Here is a 13,921-nt window from a genome sequence, read left to right on the forward strand (position 1 = left end):
AACTGGTCATCTACATAGAAAAAATAATGGGCTTAAGGACAAAATCTGAAACTATAAAGATTCTAGGAGAAAACATATTATTGCAGCCTTAGAGCTTAAGATATCTTAGAGAAGACACAAAAGACAAGGAAAGGGAAGGGGGCATGAGGGAGTTTGGGGTAGTAAAAAAGTTCTATGTCCTGACTTGCTTATTGGTTACGGAGTATACAATTATTAAAAAAACAATTGAGCTGTTCACCTAAGATCAGTGCATATCCCTTTTTGTAAATTATACTTCAACAAAATTATACTTCAATAAAATAACCATTAAAATGAAAACATTAAAATGTTCATTGCAGCTTTACCTGTAAAAGCCACAAACTGGAAACAACCCAAATGTCCATTAACTGGTAAACAGAAAAGTAAAGTGGCATATCCATAGGATAGAATACTACATAGCAAGAAAATAATGACCTGTGGATACACACCACAACACGAATGACTCTCAAATGCTGACAGAAAGACGACAGAACAAGAAAGTGTACATACTACATGATTCCATTAATATAAACTCTAGAAAATGAAACAAATGCAAGAAAGATCAGTGGTTGGGGCACCTGGGTGGCTCAGTGGGTTAAGCCTCTGCCTTCGGCTCAGGTCGTGATCTCGGGGTCCTGGGATGGAGCCCCACATCGGGCTCTCTGCTCAGCAGGGAGCCTGTTTCCTCCCCTCTACCTGCCTCTCTGCCTACTTGTGATCTCCCTCACTGTCAAATTAAAAAAAAAAAAAAGATTAGTGGTTACTTGGGGGTGAGGAATGAAAGTAGGAAGGAAGGGAGGGACTATAAAGAGGTATGGAATCTTTTCTGGTGATCCATATGTTCATTATTTTTAATGTATCAATGGTTTCACAGGAATTCACATAGGTCACAACTCCACAAATTGTATACTTTAAGTAAATGCATTTTACTGTATGTCAATTATACCTCAATGTTGCTTAAAAACTATAGAGAACCAGATTTGAGCTCAGTAAGAAAGAATTTTCCTTCTAACAACCAGAACAATAGAATTTTAAAATTAAAAGACACTTCCTGGGTATTGCTGACAAGGTAACATACACTCCCTATTTGAGCGCTTTTAAGAATGGGGCATTTCCATTACTAAATATCTTAATTGTTAGAAAATTATTGATACCAAATGTTCCTGTAACTCATTCCATTGATTCTAGGTCTTCTCTCTGGTGCTATCCAAATCTACCTGCCTCCAAATTCAAAATTCATTCAACGATTAGCTACTGAGAATCAGCTATATGTAAGGAACCAGTCTATATACTATGGTGAATAAATAAATACATAAGAAAAGGATCCTATGTCATGGGTTTCCCAATTTGTATCTAAAAATAACTAAATTCAGCTTATTGTCTTTTTTCACTACTGTCTCCTCTGCTGTAGTTTATACTGTGAGAATGTTTCTGACTTGGCAATTGGACTGAAGATGGTAGGAAAGATACACAAGTACAATCGAGTATCACCATCTTTATTTAGTAGTTTAATTGTGTCTACTAGGATGAATAAAATTACAAAATCATATTAACAGCTCACCAATCACTAAACCAAAGTGGTATACTGGAAAGATAATAAGATTCCTGTTCTGCTTCTGCAACTAACAGCTGAGTCCTTCGTTAATCATTTCACTTTCCTATAAAATGATGGAGTTGGTCTCTGTAGAGTGGTGGTTTTCAAATTTTTTAGTCTCAAGACCCTTTTACTCTCATAAAAATCATTGAGGATTCCAACAGCTTTTGTTTAGGTACGTTTTATCTATCAATACATACCATATAAAATAAAACTGAGTAATATTTAAAATAATTATTCATTCATTTAAAAGTGACAATACTGTGCACGGTATGTTAACTAAGTAAAATTCAAATAAAGAAATTTTAAGTGACAATAATGAACCCATTACATGTTAACATATGTTATGTATTTTTATAAAAACTAATTACATTTTTCAAAAATACAGAAAAGTGTGAAGAGGAATTGCCTGGTTGTTTTATTTTATTTTATTTTATTTTTTGGCAAATCTCTTTAATGTCTGTCTTGATAGAAGACAGCTTCCTCATATCCGCTTCTGCATTCACTCTGTCGCAATATGTTGTTTTGGTTGAAATAGTTGGATCTTCCTATCTGCTTTTGCATTCATTCTGTTGCAATATGTTGTTTTGATTGAAATATATGAAGACAATCTGGCTTCATAAAGTTATATATTTGGAAAATTGAGTACTTTAATAGCCTTTTATGACAATTGTGGATATTTTTTAATACTATTCCAAAGCTCTATAAGTGGTAGACTCTAAGGTTAGTTGCAACACAGAATCTGAAACCTCATCAATTAACTATTTGTACTCAATTACATTAAAACTCATTGATCTATCTTGCCTCTGAATGGATCTTTTACCCATGCATGATATTGTAACATCATGCATTAGTCATTTGGAAAATATTAGTTCACTGAGATTTGTACAACTTCAGAATGTTAACACATTTCATTATACAATATCAAAAAAATCACATACATTAATATAATTACCAATCTCATTAGAAAAGACTAAGATCTGGGAAGCTGTCAAGCTCATAGTGGTAGATTCGAATTCAAGTTCTAATTCTTACTTGAAAAGTTCAAACTTGTTTTTTGGCGACAAATACTGCCAGTAGTTTTCCTTTAAATAATAGAGTCACTTTGCTCATTTTCAAGAAAATGCTTGCCAAATACCCAAGTCTGAGTAACTACAGTTTGTCTCATTTGTTCTTTTTTTTTTAATATTTTTTCTTTATTTATCTGACAGAGATCACAAGTAGGCAGAGAGGCAGGCAGAGAGAGAGGAGGAAGCAGGCTCCCTGCAGCGCAGAGAGACCGATGTGGGGCTCGATCCCAGGACCCTGGGATCATGACCTGAGCCGAAGGCAGAGGCTTAACCCACTGAGCCACCCAGGTGCCCCTCATTTGTTCTTTCAATAAAAATGTGTTCCATACAAAGATCAGCTAGTTCAACCTACAACTCAATCAACTGCACATGTGCTTTTCCTAAAAACAAAGACCTTACTTCAATATACATAAGTGTTTTGCATATACTTCCCATTTTGTCATACAGAATATTAAAAAGATGTGGACTCAAGGGACAAGAACTAATAAAATACTACACTGAGACCATTCTTAAGCAAAATTGGCTTTTTATCCCCTAAGTATATGAAGAATACAATTAGGACAATTTGGCACACTGCACTAGCAGTTTTACCCACCATCAGTGCAAATCCCAACAAGTGAAAAGGGAAAAATGTCTTCATACTCTTATTAAAATAGTCCTCATGTTCCTCCTGATAGGATCTTAGGAATCTCAGGGGTTCAGAGACCACACTTCGAAAACCACTGACTTAAAAGATCTTTAATGTCACTCTAGATCTAAAATGTCCATAATTATGTAAATACTCAATATCTTTCATTTGTACAACTCAATAAAACATTAGTTTCCTTATTAAGTAATACATCTTACATTTAACAAATACATGAATTTCTTAAAAATCTGTAATTCAACTAATCCTGGGGATAAGCTCATGAGGTCATGAAACAGGAACTATTTCTTCCTTCCTAAAAGAACCTTGCTTTTATACAGATTTTCTCACCCACCAACCTTTCCAAGAACCAACATGCTTTGGAAACAGAGGTGCTGAATCACTGGTCTAGCTACTTTTATGGTCCTATTTCACTTGCCAATGTACTTGTATAAATATATACATACAACACAATTCTAACCAATGAAATATAAGGGCTGTTTTCAGGGTGGAGGTATGGGACATCTTAAAAAGTTTTCATTGCTGATGAAAAAGGACACAAATGAACAAACAGTTCATACTCTTCTTTTACTAGTCAATGTGGTGTCTGCATGTGATCTCTGGAACTGCAGCAGCCATCCTGCTAGTATGAAGGACACTAATCTAAGAGTAAGCTGTTAAAGTATGACAGAACAGAAAGGAGAAGGAACCTAGGTCATTATTTGGCTAAACTGATTAACCTTGGAGATATTCTACTTCAAAACTTCTTGTTAAGTGAGCTAAAATTTTCCTTTATTGTCAAGACAGCTGAATTAGTGTTTTCTACCACCTGTAACAGAAAAAAACTTATCTGATATAAACAGGCACTATCACTATTATTCCTATCTTTCATATAGGAAATATTTTACTCCATCAAATAGATTGTGAGATTATGGACAGAGAAGGACCTTTCCTCCATTTGCAAAGTCCTAGAGAGCCCAAAACGCAGAATACACTAAATGGTGTTTCCCTAGTGTCCCACTCTTGGTATCATTTTACTCCTCAAGTTCCAAGATCTCCTTCAGTATTCCATTAGTGTCATATATACTATAAGAAAATTTGGAAGCAATTCAGCCAGTTCTCATAACATATAGGAGGAATGTTATTTGAATTGCAAAATGATGGAAATGCCAACAGAATTTCGTACAGTCTTATTGTAATACTCACTGTCATAAAACCAATTCCATTAACCTGAGTAGCACTTGCTCATAAGCAGTGCTTATGAGTCTCCAAGTTAATAAGTAAATGTAATGTTTACATCGGATTCAGTAAAATTAAAAAAAAAATTAAAAATTGAATTTTGCAAAAGCCTGTCTCATTGTAACATTTGCCTTTGGTTGTCCTTGGTTACCAAATAGCAAGGAATTTAAGGTTCCCATTTCATCAGGGTAGCAAGTACCATCACAGACTACACTTTTGATTAAAGGCCAGCAGAAGCTGCTAAAGGAACAAAGGGCAGTTGGACCTGGATAGATTATGAAGGTAAATAAACTCAAGCATTGATGCATAAAATGAGAATCTGGTTTGTTAAAATTAAAGGAGCCTATGTATCAGAGATCACACTAAAGATGCCTCTCCGAAAGTCCTCAACAATTACTGCTATTAAAAACAAATCTTTGTAATGAAGATTTAGTTAAGTGGCTGGGTGGTTCATTTATAATGTTAATTAGAAAGAATATATTTTCAAAAATTACTTCTGTTCCATGGTTGCTATTGTCAGACGGGATGAGATAATGGAATCATTACATTTTAAAAAGAAAATCATTAGAGGATAGGACCAAAATCAACCAACCAACTGGCAATCAATTGGGCATCAATTCCATAGTCACTGTACTACATAGAAAAAAAATTATTAAGGTTGTCTCATAGGCACTCTTATACACTACTGATAGGAGTATAATTGGTAAAACCATTCTGCAAAGTAATTTGGCAAGAGAAGATCTCTATCATTCAGAAGCTTAAAGTTCAGCTATTCAAGTGCCACCTGGAAAAGCCATAATATGTAACAGTTTGTGATTTTACAGAGGAATACATTTGAACTGCACAAGCTACAAGGCTGGCATAAAGGCAATAAAGTCTCTTAGCTAGTGAAGAAACACAAGAAGGTAACGTGGGAGTGGTACAAATTGGATGGGGGACCTCTGATTCCACATATACTTAAGAGTTTGTTTCTTAAAAGAGGAGATGCAGGGGATGGCATCGCCCCAAAGTGAGAAAATTATATTAACAATGGGGGGAAGGTCCTGGAGTAACACTAAGGGAAAGATGAAAGCAAGGAACAGCACTAGACAAAGACAGAGCCATTTAAGTGTAAGCATCATAGGCAGCTATGGGGTAGGGACTGGCAAAGAGGGTGAGAAGGGAGAGCAGAGGGGTACCCATTTCAGATGCATTCCACAACTCTCCTAGGGAAGGGGGAATGTCAATGGATTTGGGGTATATTATATCCTTGCTCTTGCTAGGAGGAGGATGAGGGTGGAAGGGGTGATATTCTTGGAGGGGAGGCTCCGCCTTCTGTCCAGGGGAGAAATGCAGAGGAACACATGGTTTACAGAATTAAAATTAAAATTAGGCCCTTGAGGATGGATGGCATAGGCAATTACAATAAAGAGTTATTAAAGGATGAACCAGTCATGAACGTATCTTTAAAATCAAGTCAAGGGACACCTGGGTGGCTCAGTCCTTGGATGTCTGCCTTCTGCTCAAGTCATGATCCCAGAGTCCTGGAATCCAGTCCCACATCAGGTTCCCTGCTTGGTGGGAAGCCTGCTTCTTCCTCTCCCACTCCACCTGCTTGTGTTCCCTCTCTCCTTGTGACTCTCTCTGTCAAATAAATAAATAAAATCTTTTTAAAAGAAGTAAATAAAATAAAATAAAGTCAAGTGACCAGTCACAGGAAGGGGTTATGGCAGGGCAGTGGGAATTATTCAACTTTTCAACATGACTTTATTTTTCTGTATTATCTATCATGTATGAAAATACAGACTGGAAAAAAAAAAAAAAGAAAGAAAATACTGACTGAGGAAAATCTCATGAGCAGGTTTTAGAGCCAGACCATTCTGATTCAAATCTTAGCCCAATTATTCACTAACTGCATGACTTCAGTCAAGTTATTTAACTACCTTGTAGGCCTTAGATTCCTTATACATAAAAATGGGAATAATATTATCTACCTAACAGGTATAACATAGTAACCACTAAAAAAAAAGTTAGCTATAAAAATTTATCTGTTTATATCACCTTTCTAAATGTTAGGGTCTACTGCATGTACCAAAGACTCTGAAAATACTAATGGCTTTTAACCCACTAATTCCCCATAAAGGAAGCAGTACTAAGAAAAGAATACAAAATATGAAATAAGAAATATTCATGGCAGTTTTTCTTACAATGGCTTTCAAAACTTGAAATTTAAAAATATATTCTATAGGGGCACCTGGCTAGCTCAGTCAGTACAGCATGTGATTCTTGATCTTGGGGTTGTGAGTTCAAGCCCCATACTGGGCACAGAGATTACTTTAAAAAAATCCTTTAAAAATATTCTATAAAAGTGAATAAGGAAAACTTAAATAAGATAAAGAAAGAGGGGAAGGTAAACCATAGAGACTCTTAAATATAGGGAACAAACTGAGGGGATGTAGTAGAAGGATGAGGTAATTGGGTGATGGGTTTAGGAAGGGCACTTGATATAATGAGCAGTGGATGTTATATGTAACTGATGAATCACTAAATTCTACCCCTGAAACTAATACTACACTACATATGAACTAATATGAATTTAAATAATTTTTTTAAAAAAGAAAAAAATGAATAGGTGATTTAATTGTGGTGTGTATAAATTATATACAGTCATTTAAAACTAGTATACTTGTTTTTTTAAGATTTATTTATTTATTTGAGAGAGAACATGAGCAGTAGGGGCAGAGGGAGGAGAGAGAATCTCAAGTTGAACACTTAACCGGCTGTACCAACCAGGTGCCCCTAAAACTGGTATCTTAAACGAAGAATTTTAATAACATGGGAAAATGCTTAATAAGTAAAACAAGCATTAAGATATACAACTGTATATGAAGTAATCTCAACTTTTTAAAAAATTTTAACCAATTTACTTTTTTAAAAAAAATATTAGATACATAAAGAGGAAAATCATTAACAATAATTAGAGTTATTTCTATGCTGTTGATAGAACCATGGAAATGTTTTTATTTTCTTCTTTATAATTTTCTGCATTTTCAAGTTTCCAATACTGCACATGTATTATTTTGCTATTAGACAAAACCAACATGTAAATTGAAGAAATGAACAAATATATAGTTCTTGCCTATAATCTAATAGGAAGATCAGATAAAATCTCAGGAAACAAAATGCCCCGGAAGACCAAATACATTTAGATACTAGACAGGAAGAGGATAAATATTACAAAATTTTCAAAGAAGAGTAAAATCAGCCATTGAGATGTAATAGTAAGGCAAAGTTTCACAGAAAGACTATTCTCACTAGCTTGTAAACTCCATGGAGGCAAGAAACTTGTCTATCTTATATAATTTTATCCACAGTGTCTAACACAAAATGATTTTATGAACAGTACACACCCAAGAGGGTAGAAATAAAACAACATATATAATTCTTAAATACTTATAAGTAGCTGAACAAACATATGCTGGATGAATATAAACATCACACTGAAACTGAGCAAAGATTTGGATCCATAGGTTTCCAATCAAAATGGAGAGGCAAGGGGCACTGGGTGGCTCAGTCAGTTAAGTATGTGCCTTTGTCTCAGGTCCTGGTCTCAGCATCCTGGGATGGAGCTCACATCATGCTCTCTGCTCAAAAGGGGGCCTGTTTCCCCCTCTCCCTACTGCCTACTTGTGCTCTCTCTATCCAATAAATAAATAAAACCCCTTTAAAAAATGGAGAGTCAAAATACATACATAGTGCTCAAGGTATTATATGAAAGCTCACCTAGACTAGAATGGAGACTGTATATTGTAAAACGTAAAGAAAAACAAGCTTGATGGAGGGAAAGATCACTATAGATCTTGAATATCAGGCAGAGAATTTGAGAGTTAATGCATTAAGAAATGACAAGTCAATAACTTGTAATGACAGCAATGAAATCTTAAATGTATTCACAATTTGCCAACTACTATTCTAAATGCTTTACATAACTCCTCTCATTTTATCCTCAAAACAACCTGTGACATAGGTATCACACATCCCCTTTTGCCAATAAGGTAATTAAAGCTTAGAGGTTACCACTTGGTTGAAGGTAACACATCTACCAATCAGATTCCAGGTCTGACTCCAGAGGCCAAGTTTTTAAAGATTCTGCACAAGACCTCTCCAAAGCCCACAAAACATGTCTGCAGAGAGACACCAGATTCTACAACATCAAAGATATATTTTTATTCTGTGGTCTTGGATACAAATATACACAAAGAGAGATTGAAAAAAGATAGATAAATACGTGGATATACATCTGTGTATATATACATCTACGTCTTAGTTTTGTCTGCTGAGAAGGTATAGAACCAACGACACCTCAATAGCCATGAGCACACCAGGCACCCACACCTTGACTTCTAAATACCATTATCCAATAAAAAGGATCAGGGCTCCCTAGAAAAATGGCTGATTCCAGGGTTGGGGCAGTTTAAGTAGAAAAAATGAGGCTGGAACATTTTGTAGTACCAGAATGTAAGGGAATGCTCAAAAAATGGCAGGGACACACTGAAAGGACACAGAAGCCAAATGGAAGAACCTCCCATTAGCCAAATCTGGGATAATTTCAGCAAAAATAAAAGTAAAAATAGCAAAACTCATTATAACTCATAGAATAAAACAAATATCCATAACTCCATACTGCTATAAGTAACTGAAAGGATAATAAGTAAATAACAGAGGTGAAGTTCTTTGCTATATTAGATTTCAATTATTAAGTACAGAAAATGTTAAAAACTGAAAACCACTATTGGCAAATATCACAGTAATAATTATTCAGGCCAGAATCCTCAATAGATGCTAATTTCAAGCAGGCAAAAATATGATGAAAAACAGGATATTTACATTGTCTCACAATATCGCCTCACACATCTTTATGAGATCAGCTCACTTTGTAATTACAAAAGGAAAAAACAGTGACTTTATGGCATATAAACCTGGTAGACACTACATGAATCAATTATCAAGGTTAACACAAGGTCAAAAGTCTAGTGTTGAACATATAGACATTAAAAGTAAAATAAAAACACAGAAAAAATGTACACACTCTTACACAAAGGACAAACTCATTTATAAATATATAAACAAAACTAAAATTATCTAGATAGTTGAGTAAATAGAATTTGATACAATGGTTAGGTAAATTGGAAAAAAAACAGAAGTGAACTGGGCAATTTAAGCAGAGAGCCACCATATACACATACACATACCCTGTTTAATCATAATAGATATGCTACTGAAAAGTTTAGCATATTTAAAATTATTATGGAAACTGACAAATTAAAAGAAAAATAAAGCAAGACTTTCTTTAAAATAATCATCCACCACAAATACTAGTTGTTTTATAAATCTAACGTTTTATATGTGATAGTATAAAATCACACCTTCAACAAGTAATTGCTTCTAGATTGCTTTTAAATTATATCTCTATATGTAAACATTGTACAAAGATCAAACTGATCTCTATTATGATCTCTTACTGTACATCCAATGCTGTTTCCATTATAAGATGCTACTTCTCCTAACATCAGCAGGAAGAGATATAATCCCCATTATCATTTCCATTTCACGTCCTGTGTTTCCATCAAAAAAAAAAAAAAGTAGCAGAGATCCAAACACTCAAAACAGCAAGTAAGTCTCTATAAACCACATACAAAGGAGGTACTATAGTACAGTCATTGAGGGTAAAGAATTTGGAGTCAAACTGTCTAAATTTCCAGCCCCACAACTTAGTACCTATGTGATTTTTTGGAAGTTACCTAATCTATGATCCGTAGCTTCTTGATCTCTAAAGCAGGGACAACAATCATATATATCTCTTAGGTCTGTTGTGAAGACTATATATGATAATGTACATTGCCATATTAGCACATGCTTAGCCCAGAGTAAACACTCAAATATTTAAGTTATGATCACAGTGTCAACAAGTCTTCCCACAGAGCAGTTAATTCATAGTATACTTCAAAGGAAAAACTGTTCCAGGTCACAAACGACACCACTACCCTGAGTATGTCGTTGCCACTGGTCACAAGAGAAATAGCGTATTTAAATTAGAGAAACCTATCTACTCCACTGCCCAAAAACACTAACATTTGTATAGTAGGGGGTAGTACAATCTTACACACCATATCCATAAATCTAAGTGCATATCCTACTGATAGTAAGCATGGGTATGATCACCTTTACATAAAAATATGTTATTTCCACCACTAGAAATTACCTTTGCAACATAAACCTGCCTTTTTCTCATACTGTTAACCTTTTCAGAATTAAGGTTACTCTTTTCCACCTAGTAATCACTCTGTCTAAAAAAAATCTTCCACGTATTTATGATATCCCCATTTGGTATGACTTCAGAGATCTATCATTTAACTATGAAAAATTAAAGCAGCTCTTGTATCAGTGTTCTTCCAGATATAAAAGTCCCAATACCAGACTACTTCAGTCAACAATCAGTCAACCCCACTACCACCCATTTTACTCTGGAGAAGGTCACCAATATCCCCAGCACTAATATGGATAGAATATACCACTCATATCTTTGAGATGATTAAAACATTTCATCTAACTAGGATATTGATGTGTGAAGTAGAAAAAACAAACCCCTGGCTTTATTAGAGGCACAATGTCCTAATGATAGAGAAATAGGATATAAAATGTTCTTTTAAAACTATATAGAAAGAAAAAGGAAAAAAAACTGCATATCTTCTGTTACTACTTCATGAACCATCATTAAGAGTCCAAGAAAACAAGCTTGCTCCCAAGTTTTGTCACCCATAAAAAGAAATCTCACTTTTAATATAAATTGTTTTAATACAAACTGATGTATTGTTATACGTACCTGTATGACTAATATCAGGTGCACATTTACTAATAGCAACATCAAAGTAAAAAATTGAAATATTTAATCAAACACCACAAAACCTTTGCCCCTGGGCCAAATGCCATAAGCGCCAAGATTTTTTTTAAGATTTTATTTATTTATTTGACAGAGAGAGATCACAAGTAGTCAGAGAGGCAGGCAGAGAGAGAGGAAGAAGCAGGCTCCCCGCTGAGCAGAGAGAGCCAGGACGCCAGCTTGATCCCAGAACCCTGAGATCATGACCTGAGTCCAGGGCAGAGGCTTTAACCCACTGAGCCACCCAGGGACCCCGTGCCAATATGTTTTTAAAAGTTTTTAAAAGTAACTGCTTTCAACAACACAAGTGTAGTTTTATCCAGGGGTCTATAAATACTATTAAGTGGCAAAACCTTACCCCATTAAGATGCTCTGTATCAAAAAAGCAATTTTAAGTCATCTCTAATTTTTCGGAGGAACAATTACAAGTGTGGTTGATAGTCATGGTTTTTCAGAAGACTCGCTATCATAATTACATTGTGCTTAGATTAATGTGAAAGTTAGTTTTCATACCTTGAGTACACATTTTCTGGAGGATAAAAGGACAATGTAATCTGAGGTATGCAGAGTGTATAGAGAAACCAGACAGCTAACTTAAACGTGGACCCAGATAAGCCATAACACAGCAGCCGCATATATAAAGAATTGATAACTCACTCAACCACGGAAGGCCTAAGCCATGATCTCACATTAAAGTGTTTTTAAAACCACCCATTAAGATCACTCAAATGTAATTTTTAAATAGTTTGTCACATACTTAATTCTTTCAAGGTTAAGGGACTTGAAGGATGATGGGCTTCAGGCTGGAGAACATTTCCTTTAACAAAGCCTTTATATCTGCCTCATTCCCAGAAAGACCGTGGGTGGGACTACCCAGAGATCTTTCTAGGAGATAATGAGAGACTGGGGTTTTAATTCTACATTCCTAAAACAGAGTGGAACTTTCTGCTCTGTCATTGCACAGGTGCATCCTCCTCCGTCCTTTAAACCAGAATACTCACTCTCCTTTGAAAAAAGAATTCTTTTCCTTTAAATAGGTGATGGGCATATTTTCGATTTGTTTAGGTGCCCCAGTAAGACTTTTTTTTAAAGTAAATAAGCAAAATCCCAGAACTTAAAAACAAACAAACAAAAACACAACTCAGAGAAGACACGAAGCCTGAAGCCATCCATCTTTACCTCCTTCTTCTTTGGTGTGTTACCTGAGCGTCCGCCATAAGGATGTCAAAAGGGGGACACAAGGGCTTTAGTGGCCAGAGGTGTGGCCTAAGGAAGGGGCAAAAGGGAAGCACTTCCTGGGCGCGCTCAGCAGTTTGATGGAAGCTGGATATAGAAAAGGCAAAACATTCAACTACAGACCAGGTTTAAAAGACTGCGTGGGCTGGGTACAACTAGTGTAAAGGTTAGCGGGCAGGAAAGGGAAACAACCCGAGGGCGGAGGGTGGGGAGGAAAAGTTTCAAAGACCCTCCACTAATAGCCTAGTGAGCTATTAACGTTCGTCCCCCACCCCGGCTCCACTCTGCGCGCGCGCGCGCGCACATACACACACACACACACACACACACACCCTCTAAGAGCAGCTAGCTGTAGGGAAGCCAGCGGCCCTATTTTTAAACATAAACCTCTCCCCTGGGCTGGAGAAGGCTAGAGTTACCCGCGTTGTAAACAATGTTTCTTCCTAAGCAAGTGAGGGCAGATTGGAATGCCCTTAGCCAAGGCCGAGGAGAAAGGAAGGTAAAGGGACAAAAAGTAATTTCTGCCCGAAGAGTGAGATGACTGGTGTTGAGGGGGGGAGTGGGGGGTAAAAGGAAGGACTTACCGCAGCCTCTGCAGGCTGCCCCCAAAGACTCAGGGCCAGTAAGAACAAGCCGGCAGCCAGGCTGACTCCGCGCAGTTTCATTCTTCTCCGGCTCCCGCAGCTCCTTCAACACCCGCACGAAATCCCTGGCCAGCTCTGATCAACTGACATAATCTTGAGTTTATGGGGAGAGAGCTAGAGGCGGAGAAGGACAGCGAGGGAGTTCCAAGTGTGCCCGTCAGCTTAGGTGAGGAGGAAGATTTTTAAAAGTGGAGGGGGTGGGAAAAAAAAAAGAGAGAGAGAGAGAGAAGCTCTTCTTCCCTCCCCCCTCCCCTCCCCAAAGCCCGTCTCTCGGGAGAACTTTTCCCTTCTGTCTGGACTTGCAAACTTTTTCCTCATGCAAGTCCCACAGCTCAACTTTCCTCCCCGTCTCCTCCCGCACCGCCCCCTCCCCGCCAGCACTGGGGAATTTGAGGATCACTCCGCCACCGCTTCAGACTGCACCAGCAACCTGCGAGGGAGTGACGCTCAGTTATTTGGGGGAGGGAAACTTCCAGACCACTTGGCTGGGCACCATGAGCCCAACCGGGAAGCTTTTCTATTCGTTCATTCTCACCTTCCGTTGGTATTACTCTTCCCTGACCAGTTACACTCTCA

At 36.9% G+C, this 13,921-nt stretch overlaps 1 protein-coding gene across 1 annotated transcript in view; it reads right to left on the bottom strand.

The window, feature by feature from the left end:
* Window positions 1-13,723, bottom strand: part of COL4A5 (collagen type IV alpha 5 chain) — a 240,844-nt gene extending 227,121 nt beyond the window's left edge. The window contains exon 1 of the mRNA XM_082717352.1: window positions 13,286-13,723. Coding sequence (XP_082573478.1) covers window positions 13,286-13,366 — 81 coding nt within the window. The 5' untranslated portion in view covers window positions 13,367-13,723. The remainder of the gene's footprint in view (window positions 1-13,285) is intronic.
* Between the last annotated feature and the right edge of the window lie 198 nt (window positions 13,724-13,921).

Source organism: Mustela nivalis (assembly GCF_964662115.1).
Source record: "Mustela nivalis genome assembly, chromosome: X".
Taxonomy (NCBI): domain Eukaryota; kingdom Metazoa; phylum Chordata; class Mammalia; order Carnivora; family Mustelidae; genus Mustela; species Mustela nivalis.